Genomic DNA, 20,064 nt, shown 5'->3' with positions numbered 1-20,064 from the left:
ATAGCCCATAAATTCGAAATAGCTAGGCCAGTGATAATAACCAGATAGTTAAAATTGAGTTCTGCTTTGAGTTGATAAAGCTGGAACTAGAGACAAAAGCTATTGTATATATTTACTTGTATAGTAGTAGTGGCAGCAGCAGCAGCAGAAGCAAAGCTGCGATTAGCCTCTAAAGGACTCTCTTCTATCAATCCATTCCCATTTAACTCTACATGAGCTCACTCCTCTTCCACAAAACGATCCATTCTCTTTATGAAGGAACATCCTAGAGGCAGAAGATCCTCTCGTTGAGTCCAAAAGAGGTTTTCACTTGTTGCGTATCGAAAATGGTGGAAATAATACGAGGGGATTCGTTTCTTCGCTCCGTAATGTTGGCAGATCGGAATATACTCTAATCTCTGGACGTGCATATACCGGTTTAGCCTGCAATAACCTGTGATGACTGCCAATAGGTCCTCAATACCTAGCTTGTTTTATAGTCTCTCAACGGAAAGAACTTCTCTCGCCGTCATATGTTCCGACTCCTACTAACTGTCTATCAGTCGTTGGTGACCTGTCAGTGGTCTAATGGCGACCGAAGAAGTTTCATATAAATTCCCCTTTCTTTGGAATTTTCATTTCAAACGACTGTTTCATACCTTATCGGTAATTAGAGACTTCTTCTTTCGACAGTGCGATTTCCCCTAAATTTACGTTCAGTGTTTGAAGGCCTCAATCTTCCTATGAAAAGCGATTGCCTTTCTGCTTGATCCAGATTGAACGCTTTGGCAACCGCAGCAAGGTGTCGAGCGCCGCTTTAGGTATAATCCTGAATGACCAGACTTGGATTAGCTGGTTATATAAATTGTGATGATCGGACACATAACTTTTTGCAGTCTTGTCAACTTTAGTGCTCAGCATTCTTGCCTACCAGCGTAAGACTTAAGATTTCAGGCCCCATCTCGTCCGACTGCTCTGCCCAGTTGCTATGCCAGTATTATTTTTTTGTTGCACGTGTTTGCCAGGTTAGCTTGCTCTCGATGGTCATCTCCAACTACTAGGCCCATGCTTTAGTAGTGGGAATCTCCCATGCAGAGCGCAGGCTGTTTGTATCATGTGTTTGTCTTTCTTTCTTCCATGTACATATGTATACTGCACGACATAGAAAAGAGTACATCCCGTAAAAATCGTTTTATATAAATAATTTTTGGTATATGTGTTTCTTACGTTAAAACAAATACTTCATTTAAAAATTGAACAAGTTTAATTGTCAAAAACAAAAAAATAATAATAATTTGTCGGTTCTCCGTGGTGTCTTATACATTTCTGTAGACGTCTAGGCATGGATCTAATGAGGTGATTGATGTCGTCTTGGGGGACCTCATTCCAAGTTAACTGAATAGCAAGACATAGCGCTACTAGGGTTTGTGGGGGATGAGATAAATTATACAACATTCTATTTATAATATCTCATACATTTTCAATCGGCGAGAAGTCTGGAGATCGAAGTGGCCAAGGTAGCGAACTGATTGCATTTTGTGGAAAGAAGTCCATAATCACTCGAGTCACATGTGGTCGAGCATTGTTTTGCTGGAAACCTGGATTAACAAGAGATTTCAAATAAGGCATAAGACGAGGTTACCGCACTTCTTGGATGTATCGTTGGGCTTTCTTACTATCTCTAACGAAACGTAAAGGTGACCTGCTACCATATGCAATAGCACCCCAAACCATTACCCCAACAGTCTGATGGACATGCTCTGTATTGTAAACCGAGGATCCCGTCTTTCGCCCCATATTCTTCTTACTCTTGTCCGACCATCATGCATACTCAAACAGAATCTGGATTCGTCATTAAACATGATATTATCCCGTTCTAGATTATAATGTATCCGTTCACTGCACCACTGCAGCTGATTTTGACGATAATTTAAGGTGAGGGGTGACACAAGACGGGGACGATAGGAAACTAGTCCGAAACTTCTTATCCGACGATAAATGGTTCGAATTTCTATGGGCCTTCCATACTCAGCAAACTACTGATCCACCGGCGTCCTCGCCGAGGCCAACCTATCTCTTAGAGTCGCAATTGGAAGGCGGCGATCTTGGCGTACTGCAGCAGATTTTCGAGATCGTCCAGTACCTCTTCTTCTGCCTATTTGTTGTTCTCAGAACCATGTCTAACATCTCTCTCTGACAAGATCTCGCACGTACTAACACTACAGTTCAATTTAGTGGCGATTTCCCTAAATGACCGACCAGCCTCTCGTAGACCCACCATTTGACCTCTTTCGAACTCGCTAAACTGATGAAAATTTTGTTGCATTTTGCGCCTAGGCATATTTGATGGATATAAAAGCACTTTCCAAGCACACTGTACGCCAATAAACGATATTTTACAGTCATATTATTGATATTTTATTGCAATTTTTATACTAAAAAAAACTCCTAAAATTCCTGATAACTCGTAAATACATTGATAAATATGGCTGAAAATTTAATAGTTTTTTGTGTTTCCATATACAAACGTGCATACCAAAAATTATTTAAATAAAATCATTTTTACGGGGTGTTCTCTTTTCTGTCACGTAGTATATTTATACGTATGTATACAGGGTGATTCTAGATAAGTGGAACAAGCAAATGTCGTGAAATCGGGAAGATCTACAAAAAAATATTCAAACAAAGTCTTTTTTATTTTCGGGGACTCAACTTTTGATAATGTCAATATTTTTTTTCAACGTCACTTTCACTTTTCTTTTGGGGTTAACTTCATTTTTTCAAATGTAACGCCCAATTTTTTTGGGGGAATTTGAATTCTTTGCTAGCAGTAAAAATGTTTTAACCTGAAACATTTTTCGCTAAAAGTAACGAAATTCGTAATAATAACACGAAACAAAATAAAAAACCTTTCATTAAACTTTATTAATTTATTTTAACACTTTTATTAATTTTGTTGTAAATTTTAATTTATTATAACAAAAATCAGTCCAACAGATGTTCGAAACGGTTCCCCTGCTGTTCAAGACACTTAACAATTCTGTTTGGAAATGATTGTTTGGTATTTTCCAGCATTTCAGCTGTAATGTTTCGACAAGCGTTTGTGATCCGAATTTTCATGTCTTCGGAAGTATTTCGTACTCGACTATAAACTACTCGTTTTAAACGACCCCACAAAAAAAAATCTGGTGAAGCCAAATCTGGTGATCGGGCTGGCCAGTTAATTTCACTACCACGCCCCGTCCATCTTTGTGGGAAATGTTAATTTAAAACCTCTCCGACATTCCTAGCATAATGAGCGGGACAACCGTCACGTTGAAACCACATTGTCAACCTTTGCTTTAAATGAACTGTTTTTAAGTGTTAATTTAACTGTTTTAACAAAAATTTTATAAAATTGGACTTGTCGCGTTCGCGGGATAAGAGTTTGGTGTTATTACGAATTTCGTTACTTTTAGCGAAAAATGCTTCAAGTAAAAACATTTTTACTGCCAACGAAGGATTCGAATCTCCAAAAAAAAAATTGGGCGTTACATTTGAAAAACTGAAGTTGACCCCAAGAGACAGGTGAAGGTGACCTTGGGGAAAAAAATTGACTTTTATAAATAGTTGAGGCCCCGAAAATAAAGAAGGGTTTGTTTGAATTTTTTTTTGTAGATCTTCCCGATTTCAAGACATTTGCTTGTCCCACTTATCTAGAATCACCCTGTATATATGTATTTAACTATACATTAATGGAAAAAAATAAGAGCGAGTTCGATTCCTTTTTCAGTACAACGAAGCAGCGCCATTATTCATAATGTGCAGAACGATTGGGATTAAAACTGCGAAGCCGCGCGAACGATTAATGTATTCATGGCAATTTTAATGCTAATTCCCTTTAGATATCGCGTCTCTTGGGCATAGTCTCAGAGCTTCGCAAAGATTTCGTCGAAAGTTCTATGGTCGGCCGCACAAATTAGAAAAGTTTTAAAAACGCCTCGGTCGAATATGAACACAAAAGAAATTAGAGGAGCCTTTTGCTAGAACAAGTTATTGACGTATTGGAGATGATAAAAAAAAATCAATAAAATTGTTTTAAGTGCATCGAAGTTAGTTCACAACAAGGATCAGCCTTGTTTCATATCGAATACTCGTTTGTTAATGACTGCCATACTAAGAACATCATATGATATCAGATTACTGAAGAAGCTCGAGAGAAGTCGACAGGTGGCTTGCAGCATTGCAACTGTCGAAAAACGCTCTTTGAAGGGTTATCATTAAACCTCTGCTGAATGTCCGTATCCGTCTAAGAATCTCGACTGTCGGGTCTTAATGAAAATTTCACAATAAAATTTCCCTTCATTTATCAAAAGGCGTAACGGGTGAAAATAGCAGAAGCCTCAAGTCGCGTCGATATTCTAGGTGTGGTACTTGTTTTATTAAATGAAATTAATGGCTTTTTACAAAAACTCGAATCCCAGTTCTAAAAGATAATCATTCTAAACTTTATGTTTCCCAAAAAACCAGCGCAACTTTGAAACGTTTCATAAAATCGTTTTAGCAGAACACAAAATCCTTTCTTTATTCCCCCGGATTTAGACCTTAATTTATTTTCTTAAATCGTAGTCCAATATTTATTCAGAAAATTCTATTTTGTAAAATTGACTCGCGCGAGTTTAAAGAGGAAATCGTTTTCCAACGCCGTTATACAATTTCCTTAAGTTCAGGAATATGTTCTAATGAAATATTTGACATATTGGCTTTTGATCGACAGTGTTTTAAAGGAAATTGTCTTTTCGGTCTGAAATATTGGTTTTACGCTTTTAAGTAACAAAAAGTGTCCGCTCTTTATGAGGCAAACAATGTAAATTTCCCGAAGCCGTATTTACTTTGCAGCGGTTTATAACTTATAAGTTTTACATTAATTACTTATTTAATGCGAGAGGTTTACGGAAGATTATATAAATCCTTAGTTTTCTTCCTCTTACTATCTCTTAGTTAAGTTTTAATAAATCTCCGAGAGCGAGAAGTTTTTTCCAATTGCATGTCAATAAGCTTGCTCTCATAAACTCAGCTTAGAGCTTCGAGAATCAATTGCTGATAGTGCCATATCGAATGGCGCTAGGAATTTTCAGTTTTCAACGATAAAACTCAATTCTCAACGATAAAACTATAGGTAATCCAAATGTCCCATAAACAACTACGAGTTTCTTCTCAGTTAAACTTTTCGTTTGCAGATAAAATAAGGAATAATAGCTATTGCACCAAAGTCTGATATTTTCTCATTCGGTATATATTTAATCAGTTGCTTTTCCATTGATAATATTTGTTTTTGAGCCACGATAGGAGAAATATGATGATTTGTCCGTTTTCCCAGCAACAAAGGTCAACGGCAATGCTCTCGATAGATTGCGGTTTTGCACATACATTTATGTTATGCCAGTAAATCACCTTCCGTCCAATAAATCACGCGAAAATGAACCGTGACTAAAATCTCCCCTGCGGTAGATAAGAGTGATAATTAAACCAAATACCTTTTGTAACATTTATTTTGAAATACGAATTTACTAACAAAGACATTACACAGTTCCTATCTAACATTTATGCACCAGCCATACTAAAGGGCAAAAAAGAAACAGGGACACTATTGATCTTAAGGTTCGCGTTTTGCAGGAAGGTGTGATTTAAATAATCAACAATTTATGAGCTACACGTGTTTGTATAAACAATTCTCATGTTGGCGACTTATTTTTCGCTTAGATCTTTCTGCAATCGAAAGTAAATAATATTTTTAGATCGTCGGTGTGGGGGGATCATAATTGCGATTTCAAATCACGTACAACTTTCTCGGCAAATGGCGTAACTTGTTAAAGATGTCCTTATTATATACGTATATTATTACAAGAACGAAGTTTTCCGTCGTTCCCGTTACACACGCAAAACCGTCTAACACTTTTGATAATTTGTGTGAATCACACGTTATCTAAGATTGAATCATTTACACCTAATAATTTCCTTTGTTGGTGTTTATTTCGACGAAACCGTCACATGGTCTCGGATGTCGTTAATTTCTAGTTAACGTTACTTTCCTAATTTTCTGACGATAAAGGCAGAGTCTCGATGCTGTATCGCATGGCGAAATTCGATGCTTTCAACGAGGACCTCGGCACCCGCAATAAATGCTTGCGATATCTAATGAACTTGAAAAGGATTATTTCTGGGACGTGTGAGGTGGCGACGTTCAAAAACTGCTTATATCCGTATCCGCTATTGGTAAATTTTTTTTATTTAAAGCGATGAGAAAATTGTTTTTCACATACGTGGATTTACTGATGCGAAATGTAACACTTTGTGCCGATTTTCTACGCGCACATATCTGATGAAGCCAATAAGTAGAAACACGTGTTTCCCAATATCCTCTTTCCGTTTTTGCTCGAACGCCCATTCCTTTTGAGAATTTGCCACCATCTTTTCCTACTACGTTCGCCCTCGATATGACTGATTTCGAATGTTTAAAAATTACAACAAACAAAACGTATCATTGCAGTAACGTACAGCAAAAGAAATTTGGCGAATTTATTTTCATTGTTAAGGAAAAAAATAGGTTGCGATCAAACGGAATGGTCTGTTGCTCGACTCCTTTGTTCTCACGACGAAGAAATGGACGGTGTAGTTTAATTGACAAGTAATGAAAGGAGCTCTTAATTTGGCAGAGAATTAGCTTAACCCTCGTATATGGCTATATGTAGCGGGTGTGGGTAAGCCACTTTGCACAAAACGGAGGCTATATTGATTTTCTAACGACCAAAAGCGTGGCGGCACACGTAAAGAGCTCTCATACCTCCCCCAAAAGCACTGCCGTTTGGACCAACCACTTATTCTTGAAAAGGGACAAAAACTCGTTCTAGACAATGCTATCGGGGTCCTAGTCAGAATTTCGCCAAGTTTTAGAGCATCCGCACCAATCTCATTGCCTTTTTTACTCAAATTGGCTCAAACAAAGAATCGAGAACATTCGACGATAGGAATTTCTTTGTCCGTTAAAAAATGCCTTTTGTAGTAATTCAACGCTATGAGAAAATCCAATAAAAATCAATTAAAGCCCACATGGGCATTTGCGTTTTTTTAATAACTGGAAGTATTCCCGTTGCAAAATCAAATATTTGTTTCATCATCTTCATAACTCGTGCTTACGGAACGGAATTTTAATTCTGCTTGTTAGATGTGTATATTATGCAGCCTCGTTATTTTTTAAGCTCCACGTTTCATTCGTATACGGAAATTTTTCCATTTTATTACATAGATCATTAAAGATTTAGCACCTTCAAGTATTAGACATGGTAAAGTAATTAATTGTAGTACTTATTTTAAAGGTGTTTTCCAGAGGACACAGTTGTTGAAAGATAAGTGGTTTTGCACGAGACATTTTTGTAATATGGAAAAGTTGTGAGCTGTGTTATATTTGAATTCACTTCACTTTTTAGCAATACTCATTTACAAATTAGTATCGGTTATGTGAACCTGAAACTATACGCGTAGTTGTATTTAAAAGCAGACAATTTGCCAAAAACGTCTTTAATTTTTCGACGCTTATGCAAATTTTACACTAGATTAATGGATCGTTGTGATAAATAATCGTAAAATATTAAACAAACCGTGGAAATCGGTTATCTTGGAATTAAAAATTGGAGCATTTATTTCTCTTCCTATCGATGGGTTTTTATTCAAACCCCAAATATTTTTTCCCAAAGTAAATAGAACATTCGAAGAAAATTTGCATTCTTTTTGGTTTTTGATCAAACAGAAGCAAAATAAATATCTTTTGAGAACATAGTGAATAAAAATGTACCCATGAATCTTGGCGGAACATCAGCGTAGCCCTGAAAAACCGACTTTGATGAATCTTTGGGTAAATGACTTTTGATGTCAAGGGGCTGATTTCATATTTACTTAGGAAAAACATTTCTACCTCTCATTTTTAAAGTCAATTGACGAAAATGGGTCTGTATTATAATACCGTTTCCAGGTATCGTTAAGAAGATCATACACAAACCATAGGAATCTCAGGGTTAAACTGCGGTGTGGACGAAAGATAGAAGAGTACCATAAGAGCGGAACTAATTTTCTTTTATATAAGTAAACAAACTGAGGTTTCTACTTATTTTAAAGGATGAAATTGTCGGCATTTTACTTTATTTTGTGGAAAATGGGAGTCTACAATCCCATAGAATGTCATGGTCTGAGATTAGAAAATGTCCGGTTTATTGTTTCGTAAGTTTAAGAGTTGCACGGGTTACGACGTGTAAACCGCGTTTGATAAAATTAGTCGTGTTGATGTTTTGAGGTTTGGTAGCTTTAAGTATTTTGTTCGCATCGCTATATAAATCTAATAGATTTAAAAGTAAAACGTTTATTTCAGAAATGGGTAGTCCCCTCCTAAGTAGATCTACAGTACTCCAAATTATAGAGAAAAACTTATTGCGAGTTAAAATCATAAAATGTCCAATAACCCCGTCTTTAGTATCAGTGTATTATGGTGATTTTCACAGGAGATTATAGGACACACCCATGTTGAGAACACATGGCAACGAACACAGAATCCCAGTCCAGGCTGTCATAGCTTTCGTGCTTGTTGGCGCTCATCAGACAGTGGGAGGTTGATAACCTCCTGTAAGACGTCGTTGAAAAGAAGAAAAACGCAAACGACTACTCCGACTGCTACTTCCCCTGCTGGCATTGGATCAGATCATACAGCTTTTCACGATGACTTCTAGTAGAAAACGCTCGAAAACATTACAAGTCTCTCGGAATGTGCCCCTAAGGGAAGGTATGGCCTCCAAAGTAGGGAACTCAAAATAACTCTTTTCCTATTTTATTACTTAATCTTATGAAATTTTGTAGATATTATCAGCGAGAGGAAGGGCATACGCAATTTTTAATTTCTGCTGTAAAATACGGCTGGTACCCTAATGTTTTCTCTGAAAATAAAAAGATCTACATTCGTGTCGGGAAAATGGTTTCTAAGCGTCGGTGTGTATTTGACAATTTTACCCCGAATTTTATATATCGGTAATGTCGGGTTTGGGTGAGTCACTCCGAACCAAACTCAACGTGCCAAACTATTTTCAAACGGCCAGAACATATTTTGGGGCTCCGACGTTAGAAGGTTATATTACTTTTGAGCACTTTCGGAAAAACTTGCAATGCGGCCTTTTTACAATTCAACTACCTTCCTATGCAGCTACACAGCCACGGGTTCATCCTTTTCCGAAACACCCCGTAGACCGCTCGTTACGCGTTTCCTCTTTCTGGTGAAAAGGCAAGTTAAAGAAAAATTTTGATGTCGTAAGCCTGGTATAAGTCAATCAGTTATTTTGAATTAACTCGGCGAATACACACCTATACAGTTAGACACAAGGAAGTGTATTGTTTAGACGTAACGTATTAACCTGTAAAGAGAAAGCCGATGTATTATTTAAAAAGGAGAAGTTGTAACAGGGAAAGATCGGCGAAGCAAAATCGAAAGCGTCTTGCTAAATGCAATTTCCAGTTTATCGATAAAAATTTGATAAAGAGGGAGCCCAATGCAGGGCGACGATTCTGGGAAAACGTCGATGAGTATATAACGAAGATTTTATATTTCCATAAACCCTAGAAAATGTCTTCACGCAAAAGATGGCGTGATGGAGTGTTCGGAACCGTCCGATAGGTAAAATACTAAGTAAGCATTTGACTCGACGCAACTTTAAAGTAAACAAAGAGTCGGCGATATTAAGATATTAATAAGCAATCAATATTCCGATCACATTTGGAAAAAAATTAATAAATAAATAAATAAAAAAACATAATAATTAACTGTTAGGTTTTTGTTGGCTATTCAATACTGAGGATATCTTGACACACGGAATACAACATAGCGAAGTAATAGTCAGCCTACTTATCTTCGTCTGCCTTTTAAAGTAGATACTTTATTATTTTCCCTGTTATTGATTCTCTGGCAATCAGTAGCCCACCAGCAAAAGGAAAAATGAAACGAAACTAATTAATATAAATACTTATACCGTAATAATGTTGTTAATATCGTAATTTTTTGCTGTCCCATGAACGCTTTCTACCTAATTACACTGACTAATGAATAATATCAATTACTCATGCTTGTCGACAATTTGCTTTATTATTTATTTACAGTTTGTCAACAAGGAAACGTTGGAACTACACAAGGTGCTGTAACGTCATTTCATTTGAAATTCTGTTTGATTTCAGACATATCATATTGTTGCGGACTTTTTTGTAGTGTCCCGTAACCTTTTATAGTTCGGCTTTCGCATTTACATATGTATGAATGCTGCGGCGACATAAATGACATAATAGACGTAACCCATTTATCGAAAACTATTCTCTTGTATAGAGAAAAAATGTGAATAATCGGTACGTTAATAATGGATGAATACATTTATTTATGCGACATAAATTGCTTCCTACTATTATTTATAGAAACGGTTTATTGGGAGGAGATTATTTGGGATTATTAAATATTTTAAATGCCCGTTATAGGCTAAATTAGCTAGTATAAATTTAAACGTTTCAATGTCTAATTATTTACTTTGCTCGCATTACATTAACCGAATGTGCACGAAATAATGTATTCCTAAATAATGATCAAATCATGAGTAGGTATTATCTGGCATTGGTGCATCAAATTCCCAAATTTAACCTTCTGAATAAATTTCGCAATGGCGAAATATTTAATTGTCATTACTGAATTCAAACTAGGTCCTTGTTGAGCCTTTGATTTCCAATGGACGTTTATAATTAATTCATATGTCCAACCGACCGACCTGAAACTAAATAATTTCGCTATAGCAATGCGTGGGTCATGTACATGTCATGCTGTCGCATAATATAATTTTTAAAACTAGAATTATTATTGTCCATCGTATTTCCCAATTAGAGACAATAAACGGCATTAGTTTCAATTTCAGTCAATCAGTTTTCCTCTTTATACCGAGTGAGCCCCACCGCTTCCTCCGAAATATTTTCATGTTTTGAAGTGGTAAAAACCAGTGGTAAAAAAGAGAAATAGCCAAAGAAAAAAGCAATAAAAAATCTAAATAGAGTGCCTTGTAGTATATATATCTGACATGTTCAGGGTTATTGCATTTAAAGCAAATGCATTTCGGCTTTCATCGAATAGGGTAAAAATAAATATCTTCCGAAAAGAAAGGTCATAAATCCTGAAATGACATCAGCACAACGTAGGAAAGTATCGTTCGTTAGAATACATTCACCGTTTTCTATTTTAGAATGGAGTTCGCCTTGTTTCAAAAGGCCTATGTAGCGGAAATTGTGTATGTGAGGGGAGAAAATTTACAGAGGTAATCACCCCTAGATTTACGATGTGCTTCACCCTCGTAGTTAGAGTTTTGATGTATTTACCGATTAATCTCGGCAAACAACGGAATATATCAAGCTACTTGTATTAATTCCAGTGGTCTAAGTGCTTTACCAATAAACCCAGAGTATTATGATGTTTACTCGGATTTAACGTTTCGTTCAAAGCACATTTCACCCTTATACATACATGCACAAATCGTCCATGAAATGGGCCCTTCTAATGAGGTGTTCTTTTGACAATGCATCGTTTAAGTAAAAAATGCAGTTATTAAAGGTCACAATAATTACATCCCGAAACATTGGGTCAAATTAAGCACGCTCAGCTTCGTCAAATGTCCCCCCCCTATAATTTATGAACTACTGCCACTAATGCCACTATCACGCTACTGATTTAACGTACATATGTATCATGGCCAGATAGCGTTGAAGAGGATTCCCCAGGGGCCATATGGTACTCCTTGTCAAAATATAAAACACATGTATAGACAAAAAGCGGTTTTTACGCAGGGTTCCGGATAAAATCAACTACTTTGGCGGCAGTTTGTTTTGGCTTTTCTGTCACTAGGTGAAATGTATCTTAAGCCCAACTGTAAAAAGCTTTTTCCAGTTGCCCAGGATGTTAATACTTTCGAATATAAAATCTGCTTAATTGCATGAAATATTTTTTTCTCGGCGAATTTGAGCGGTGGGCCGTACTGTGTCACGTGGGAGCAAAGTTAAATAATATATTTCCAAGACGTTATTTAAGTTGATTTATTTATTCACTTATGTATATCCCTTGAAGGAATTTAAAATATCCCTGAGAAAAGCCAGCTGTTTTCCAGAAGAACTTTCGTCCATTCAGAAAACCAAAAATAGGGTTCTAAAATAACACGTTTATGAATTTATAATCCTCCCCATAAATCAATACTTTGTCAAGTACAGAAAGTTGTAAAATTGTGGGCCGAGCCATATTGCTGATGGAGTGTTTTTGCGGAATGGCACAAAGACGGTTTATAGTGGACAAAAGGCTTTTGCCCATTGGTGTATTTGAATGGAGTTTGCAGTATTGTTTGCTGAGATGTTAATTGTATATTTATAAGGTGTTTGCTGAAAGTTTTACGGCCAATTGCACCACCGCAATAATTTCCAGCCCGTTCGCGCTCTACATAATTATTGTTTCTTCTAATCAAGTTTCCTCCCATCAATTCTGAACTAACCGCGATCGTTCTTCGCGGTTTGGTTTTCCATTGAACGGTCCATCTACCGCTTGGCGTTACGTAATCATCATAAAATAGGTTCACAGTTTTTCAAACTATTTTATTATTAATTCGCTAAACAAATTTAATAACCATTTTATATTCCACCCCCCACATATAAATTGTATTACTGTTTTGTTGTTGGCGTCGGGCCCCATAAATCCGTTGAAATTCACGGCAAATTGTCGCTTTACATTTTTGCCCAGTTCACTAAAGCAAATTTGAAAAATCACTATTTTTCTTTGAAGATTGCAATTTATGACATCGCATAGTGCGTCAACAAGCTCTGCTTCATATTAATTTAGTGGAGAAAATTAAATGTTTTATTTCGCAAATCTGCTTCTATGTATATGAACAAAATTATGAAGCTCATTCGTGGCAAACAAAAAGCGCTGTCTACGTTAAAAGACATCAATAGCTTCTTTATACAAAAGGGGTGAATATCAATGTTTTGTGAGAGAGCAGCCTCTGTAATTAATTTTGCTGAATTATTGCGTCGCCAAAGCATATAGAGACACTAGGCGAGATGTAGGATTGTTTGTTCAGGTTTAATTCTCTATCGCTAATTTGTACACGTCTATAGGCTGTTTGTCGATCGTAAATAACGGTTCAAGTGTTTTATCTGCTTAGTAACTTTAATAAACAAGTCTGTTAACCTAAACTGAGAAGTGGTTTTCGAACGCGCTCACGAAAAACGGTTATTTCTCATACCAGCTTTTGCAGAGTATCCGTACATGAACTGGATTAAACGAAATTGAAAAATAGCCCCCTCGATCAACAACGTCGATAGGGATATGGAAGAATTATACATGGCAATTAAATTACGATTGAATGTATAACATTTAATAAATTGGGTATTTCGTTACGTCCGGCGTTGTTTTTTTAATTTAATATTTTTCCATGGGTAATATTTTATCCTAGCAAAAAAATCTCGAAGTAGACGGGTTGATTGATCGATATATAAAAGGCTTACATTAAAAATTGGGTTTGCCCAGCGACCTACAAGGGCTTCGACGACGCAAGAAGTAATTTTATCTTGGTTACCTACTACCGAGGAACTTTTAATACACTCAAAGGCAACTCTAACTAGTGACGATACGTACTCACAGATATTGAATAAGTCCTGATTACTTTAACGGTTTGTAAAATTGATTGGGTGCTTATCGAAGCTCTACCAATAACGAGTTTTGCATATATAATGCGTACATTTAAAGTATTCGCTCACCTTCAACTTTTAACAATGTAATTCCTGGCTTTGTGAGGTTTGGTAATAATTAAATTATTTGTTCGCGAGCAGTCAAGAACTAACCATGAACGCTTGATTTTAGATTAATTATTCACCCAAAAAAGCCCGTTTGAATTGTAACATGGCGTCCGATAAGTTACCAAACGGCAGGAAAGTAAATAAAAGGGGAGATAACTTAAACTGAAGGTCAGCTTCTGCAAACCTAAAGGATGAACTGATACAATTTGAGCCGGAGGATAATTAGCGTTAACAAATTTGCTCAAATAAAGACAAAAGCCACTCATCGGAAGTATTTAGTTGAGACAGAGAGTTCTACTGCAATTTAAAATGATAACTATCAATCTTCAGCCCCATACTGAGTATAACTAAATAAAACAAAGAGCTGTGGAAAACTCAGAGAAACGGACGTCTAGAACTAATGAAGAATAATTTTCGAAGGCGGTTAATTCGAAAGAAACGTAATGACAATATTGAAAGAGGATTGACTGATGCCGTATCGTTCGCATTCCTTCGCCGAACAATAACATGCTTGTAAAAGTTTCAAGAACGACGGCAGTAAAATATGTCATTAGTTTTATTTGTTGGCGCTGTCAAAATCTCATCTGCTTAGTATAGTTACCACCAATAAAAAGATGAATAATTTCGAGAAACGTACAGAGCGTTACACCACATTTAACAACTTCGTTAGCATTACATTTGTAGAGCAATTTCATTTAAATCATCAGCTTATTTGCTTGTTTTGTTAAATGTGTTCGCAGAATACGTTAAAGCATTTTCAAACTATTGTAATTTCTTTAGGCTCTCGTGAAGGGATTTAAACTTTCAACGCAATAAAAAAATATTATGGTACTTCATGCACCAATAATTTATATAAATTAAATCCATCGTGAAAATATCATAAAATTTTTAAACTCATCGATGGAATACTTAAATCGAAAATTCCGAAAATTGATTTTTTTTACGTTTTTGGCTGCGTTTCGAAATTCTAGGAATATCTCATGTAGCAGTTTTATTCGATTATTCAAGGCACTTTCCTCTAACCCCTGGCATTTGCCCGAACCAACCCTGTAAGTTGTTTGGCAGCTACATGGCCCTAGAATATGGAAAAAGCATTGGAAATCGGAATACGCTGTACTACATCGCATTTGTAAAATTTCAATACGTGTGGATTAATGCAAAAACATAATCAAAATTTAAGTTTTTACATTTGTCCTTTTATATTCTCATATACCTAACTAATAGTTAAGAATTTGGATGATATTTACAGTGTCTTTTCTAAATGTTAGGCAAAAATTTAGGGGGCTTTTCTCTGAGCTATTTTAAGAATTTTTTGTCCCTTGACGGTTTAAAAAAAAAATGCTTTGTTGCCTGGATACAAGATGATACATTTTTGTCGTGAAATTTAGTAAAAGTTACCGGTAATTGTTCAAAATGACTGCTGCCAGCTTGGACGCATGCTTCTAATCTTCCCATTAACAGCCGAACTCTTCCAAAAATACCAGGACTGTTTTTATTAAATCGTACCTATCAATTGTGCGATTTCTTAAATCTTCCAAGTTTCCCATTTGATTAGTGTTAACTGATGATTTTAAATGATCCCATAGGAAATAGTCTAGAGGGTGTAAGTCTGGCGATCTAGCTGGCCATAAGTAAGATCTACCACGACTATTCCAGCGATCTCTATATGTTTCCGTTAAAAATTCGCCAGCAATCCTATTAAAATGCGCTGGTACTCTGTTGCGCATAAACCACATTGCATTTCTGGTCGCCAATGGTACATTTTCAAGAAATTCGGGAAAAGATTATTTCATAAAGCTATGATAAACTGTCCCTTTAAGACTTTCTAGTAGAAACATTGGTCCGATTAGCCAATCACTCACGATTCCAACTCAAACGTTTAACGGAAATTGGTATTGAAAACTAACTTCTAGTACTTCGTATGGATTTTTTTCGACCCACGTATGACTGTTATGAAAATTTCTTATTTCATTTCTCGAGAAGTTTTGCTTCGTCGGCAAAAATAATCAACGACAGTAGTTGAGGAATTTGCATCAAATGTGTGCAAAAGCCATTGACAAAATGCAATTCTCAAGAGAAAATCTATAAGAAGAAAAGCCTGAACTCTTTGTATGTGGTACGGGTACAACGAAATTTTCCTCGAAACTTTCCACACGATCTTATCGTTACCATCCAAACCCTTCCAATTTTTCTAGTAGAAGTTCCTAGATTTTCTTCTATAATGTTGAGCACATCGTCTTCCGATCCCGTCGTTCTCCTGGTCACTGCTTTTCCTGCACCTCCACTTTCTTTTACTGTACCTGTTTCACGAAAACGTAGATGAATTATATCGAACATTTTTCGATAGGGAACATTACGATTCGAAAATCGTTCAATGTAAAATTGCCCGGCACGTAACGAATTTCCATCGGCAAGTCCATACATGAAATGCATGTCAGTCATCTCAGCGTTCGTATAGGTATTCATGATTAAAAAAAAAGATTCAAGCGACACATTTGGAAACATATTCAAATTAAATGACGTTCGGCCGGTTTACTAGTGTTGTTTTTAAGATTCGCACTACGTCACTACGCTTATTTTAACCATTTTAATAGAGAAGAAAAAGTGTAGTCAATAAAAATTTATAGTATTGCATATACGGAACAAAGCATTTTCCTTAAAATTGTCGAAGGACAAAAAATTCTTAAAATTACTCAAAAAATAGCCCCCCAAATTTGTATCTAACATTTAGGAAACACCCTGTATATTCAACTTCTCATTATTGGTTTACTTGTTTCGCTGGACTGTGCTGGTGAGCGAGCACGAAGCGAACGCGAACGGCGAATGCAGCATTCGTGCTTCGCTTGACTGTCGATTTTTTAACGAATCTTTTTGATTGTTATATTACAAGGCAGTGTAGGGGTTGCGATTTGATTTCGAACGAGTTAAATCGGTGTTTCAAATTGTAAGTACATATTTTGTGAATCGTACAATATTTACGTAAATTAATGGAAAGATCTCAGCACAATATTTAATTTTGTTTTTTCGATTTTTATCGCAATTGTGTTGTCTGATCGCATTAAACACGTTAATGTCGCGCTATCGTTCACACTGCGTTGCTTAAATAAATCTGCTTACTATCGTCTCTTTTTTTGTTTTTACTTCTGATTGTAATATTCAATGAGAATGCACGCGGCACTAGCCACTTCTAAGTTTGCCATTTCAGGATCGACCAACCATCTTAAAAGAAAATGGACAAGAGTGTTCAGCCAGGCATTCAAAAAGAACATTCGTTGCGCCAAATATACGAAAATGATAATGTAATGCTTGCCATGCGCATTACATTACAATGATTTGTTTCGAGTTAGTCTCGGTCTTTAGTCTGCCATTTTAGAACCGACTAATCGTCTGAAAAATGTAATGAAGCACTGTTGAACGAAGCATTCACTATGAGCATTCGTGGTGGCAAGAATACGAGCATCGCAATGTAATGCTCGCCTTGAGCATTACATTACAAACATCTGCTCAAGTCGGCCCCGACCCTACGGTGCATACATCCGAAATACACCCTGCGTCTTTTCATAGTAGCTTTCCTGGTCTTTATTATACAGGGCTCACATGTCAAACTTTAGGATATGAATGATCCTGCATTAAAGAAGAAAGAAGAACATCGCATTAACGTATGCTCAGAAATGCCTCAATCACGGGTTAAAGATCTTGCGATGAAACGATGAAAAAGCGGTTTTCGCATTTTATTTGAAAAACTAGGTTGGCTAATTCTGATAAATTTCGCACATAAAGTGTGGTCGGTCAATGGAGTTATACTTTGTACGTTACCGTTACACAATAATCAAATCAGTGACGACCAAACGTTAAGTTTTAAGTTATTCCAGATATTTGAATTTGAAGCCTTAAAGCTTTATTTTAAGCAAAAAAAGTATTTTGAAAAAAATTGTGGATTCCTGAGAGATTAATAGTTTATGATAAAAAAGGCTCTGAAAATGGCCCACGAAATTTAAAATTTAAAACGATTAAATGAACGGTTCTTATAAACATTTAAAAATCAATTACACGTCTTTACTTCATTTTTTTCTGACCAGTAACATATAAAACATCTTTCCATCGAGGATAGTAGTGAATATGTTAAATTCGGAGACCTTTGGCCTGTACTGGAAATAAAAAAATCTACTACAATTTTTGGTCCCCATGTCTGAAACATTTTATTGAGGCGTTTCCGAACATACGCTCATACACAATTTCTTTTCATATTTAATGTAGAATCATGCCTTTTCGCATGGCATGAGTTCCCGGACATCCTGTATAGGTATTTATTATTTTCCTTAAGTTCCAATGAAAAATATTATGATCTATTTGCTTAAACTACATGAAAGGGTTTTATGTGAAGTTTCTTGAAAGACAAATTATACCCTTATAAATGGAGTTATTTAAGTTACACTGAAGAAAAACATTTGCTCTTGTCGCCAATAAAAATAGGGACGGCTAATTCTTACCTGTCAAGGTTATGTAGACAAATATTATTTACGTATTAATCGTTTTTCTTCGACCCCTATTTTATACGCCACAAAAACACATGGACAAGATTTAATGACTAACATTCCTTACCTAAAGCTTTTGCCGTCGCCTCCGATATAACAACGAACGAAAAGAGCAAAAGTAATAAACCAGGCCTAATTTTTCCATGCCAGGCCATGACACCGTCACCCTGAAACAAAACGAATAGGTTAATCAAAAGTTCCTAACAAATCACACTTCTTGGAATCGAATTTTCGCCATTATCAACATTCTTAGTAATTCCAAATCGCTAAAGTATATTCTGCGCAAATCGTGATAAACAAAACAAAAGCGAGATTTGCACCATTATCACGCAAAACATAGTAATTCTCGATCAATTGGGGAAAAACTCCTATTTGGCATAAAAAAGTTCTATATCAAAACATACAAACCAACTCTAGACCTATATTAGGGTGGAGGAGCCGAATACAGTACACGAAAAAAAAAACAACAGAATTTTATAAATTTGATTAATATTAGCTAAGCACGCGAGGGAAGTTGTGTAAATCGCTTATAGAACACCGAAAGTAGCACTACCATTAGGACCAGGGCTTGCAATTTAACTATGCAGGACTAGTTCCTTCGGAACAAATAAATTATAGATTTATATTGTGTTTAAAATATTATTTTCGAGAATTCAAAAATATTAACTCCTTTTATTTTCGATTTTCCTAGATTACTCATAAAAAATAAAAGTTGACTACGGGGCAGGAGGAGCTTTTAATTTGAAGGTAAGAGCCCTTTAAAGAGTTATATATACGCCAGATAAAGAACAATTCGTCCCGTGAAAACTCAAAAGTTCTTAAAAAGCACTATATTATAAACTATACAGTAATAAGTTTCGGACTTCCGTTGGTTGGTGCGGGTAGAACGGAAGTCAAGTTCCCTAATAGTTGACATAAAATTTGAATAACTTTATTCCAGGTTGCTTTCTAAATATTTGGAACTGAACAAAATATGAAAAGCAGGCAAACCTCACACTTCAGTGTTTGTGGAACAGTTGGATTTATTGCGGTTTCCATTAGCGAAACTAGGGCGCACGGAGTATTTTCTACAATTTCTTCCCACATCGTATTGAACAAACCGCCATAATTGTCAGCTCGGAACCCCATATAGGTAAGTGTAAAAGTTTTAAAGTTTAAGAAACTGAGGATGATGATATAATAATAAAATCGAAGTCTTTTACTTGTAACAGGTAGTAGTTTCACGTTTATTACATCTACAGATTTTGAATATACCTGAACGTTGAAAGGTCCAAGGAACGCATACCTGGGATTAAAAAGGACTTGAGAATGATAGTTCGGCCCTTTTACGTGGGGTCCCAGCGCCGTTATGTTCACTTTCAGCCTTGAGCATTTCAGTTCTCTTTGAGACGCATCACAGGATGGGCTTTTTAAGACAAGACGCTTCGAAAGATTTCGACACATAGAGGGTGCTTTATGAGAAAACTTTCACACGCTTTAAAAATTGCACGGGTTGATTCACAAACAACTTTTTTTTAGAGGTGATTCATTAAAAAACTAGTTTTACATGTATGGATTATTATTTATATGTATAGATTTAAATCGCATTTATTGATATGGTTTCAGTTTATTTACATATGTTTTATCGGAAAACCATCAGGTTGTTTTTCGAAATACATAAAACCTTAGTGAT

At 36.0% G+C, this 20,064-nt stretch overlaps 1 protein-coding gene and 1 long non-coding RNA gene across 7 annotated transcripts in view; one reads left to right on the top strand and one right to left on the bottom strand.

Moving 5' to 3' along the window:
* Positions 1-20,064, bottom strand: part of LOC136350531 (latrophilin Cirl-like) — a 69,714-nt gene that overhangs the window by 28,999 nt on the left and 20,651 nt on the right. For all 6 annotated transcript variants that reach the window (XR_010734167.1, XM_066302333.1, XM_066302331.1 and 3 more), the window contains exon 2: positions 18,460-18,559. Coding sequence is in view for 5 of the 6 variants with exons in the window: in XM_066302333.1 (XP_066158430.1) it covers positions 18,460-18,547 (88 nt within the window). In the remaining variant the exon portion in view is untranslated. The remainder of the gene's footprint in view (positions 1-18,459; positions 18,560-20,064) is intronic.
* Positions 18,807-19,743, top strand: LOC136350538 (uncharacterized). Its single transcript, XR_010734168.1, has 3 exons — positions 18,807-19,139; positions 19,333-19,524; positions 19,634-19,743. It is a non-coding gene; the product is annotated as an uncharacterized lncRNA (long non-coding RNA).

Source organism: Euwallacea fornicatus, chromosome 3 (assembly GCF_040115645.1).
Source record: "Euwallacea fornicatus isolate EFF26 chromosome 3, ASM4011564v1, whole genome shotgun sequence".
NCBI lineage: Eukaryota > Metazoa > Arthropoda > Insecta > Coleoptera > Curculionidae > Euwallacea > Euwallacea fornicatus.
This window is presented reverse-complemented; position numbering and strand designations above follow the sequence as displayed.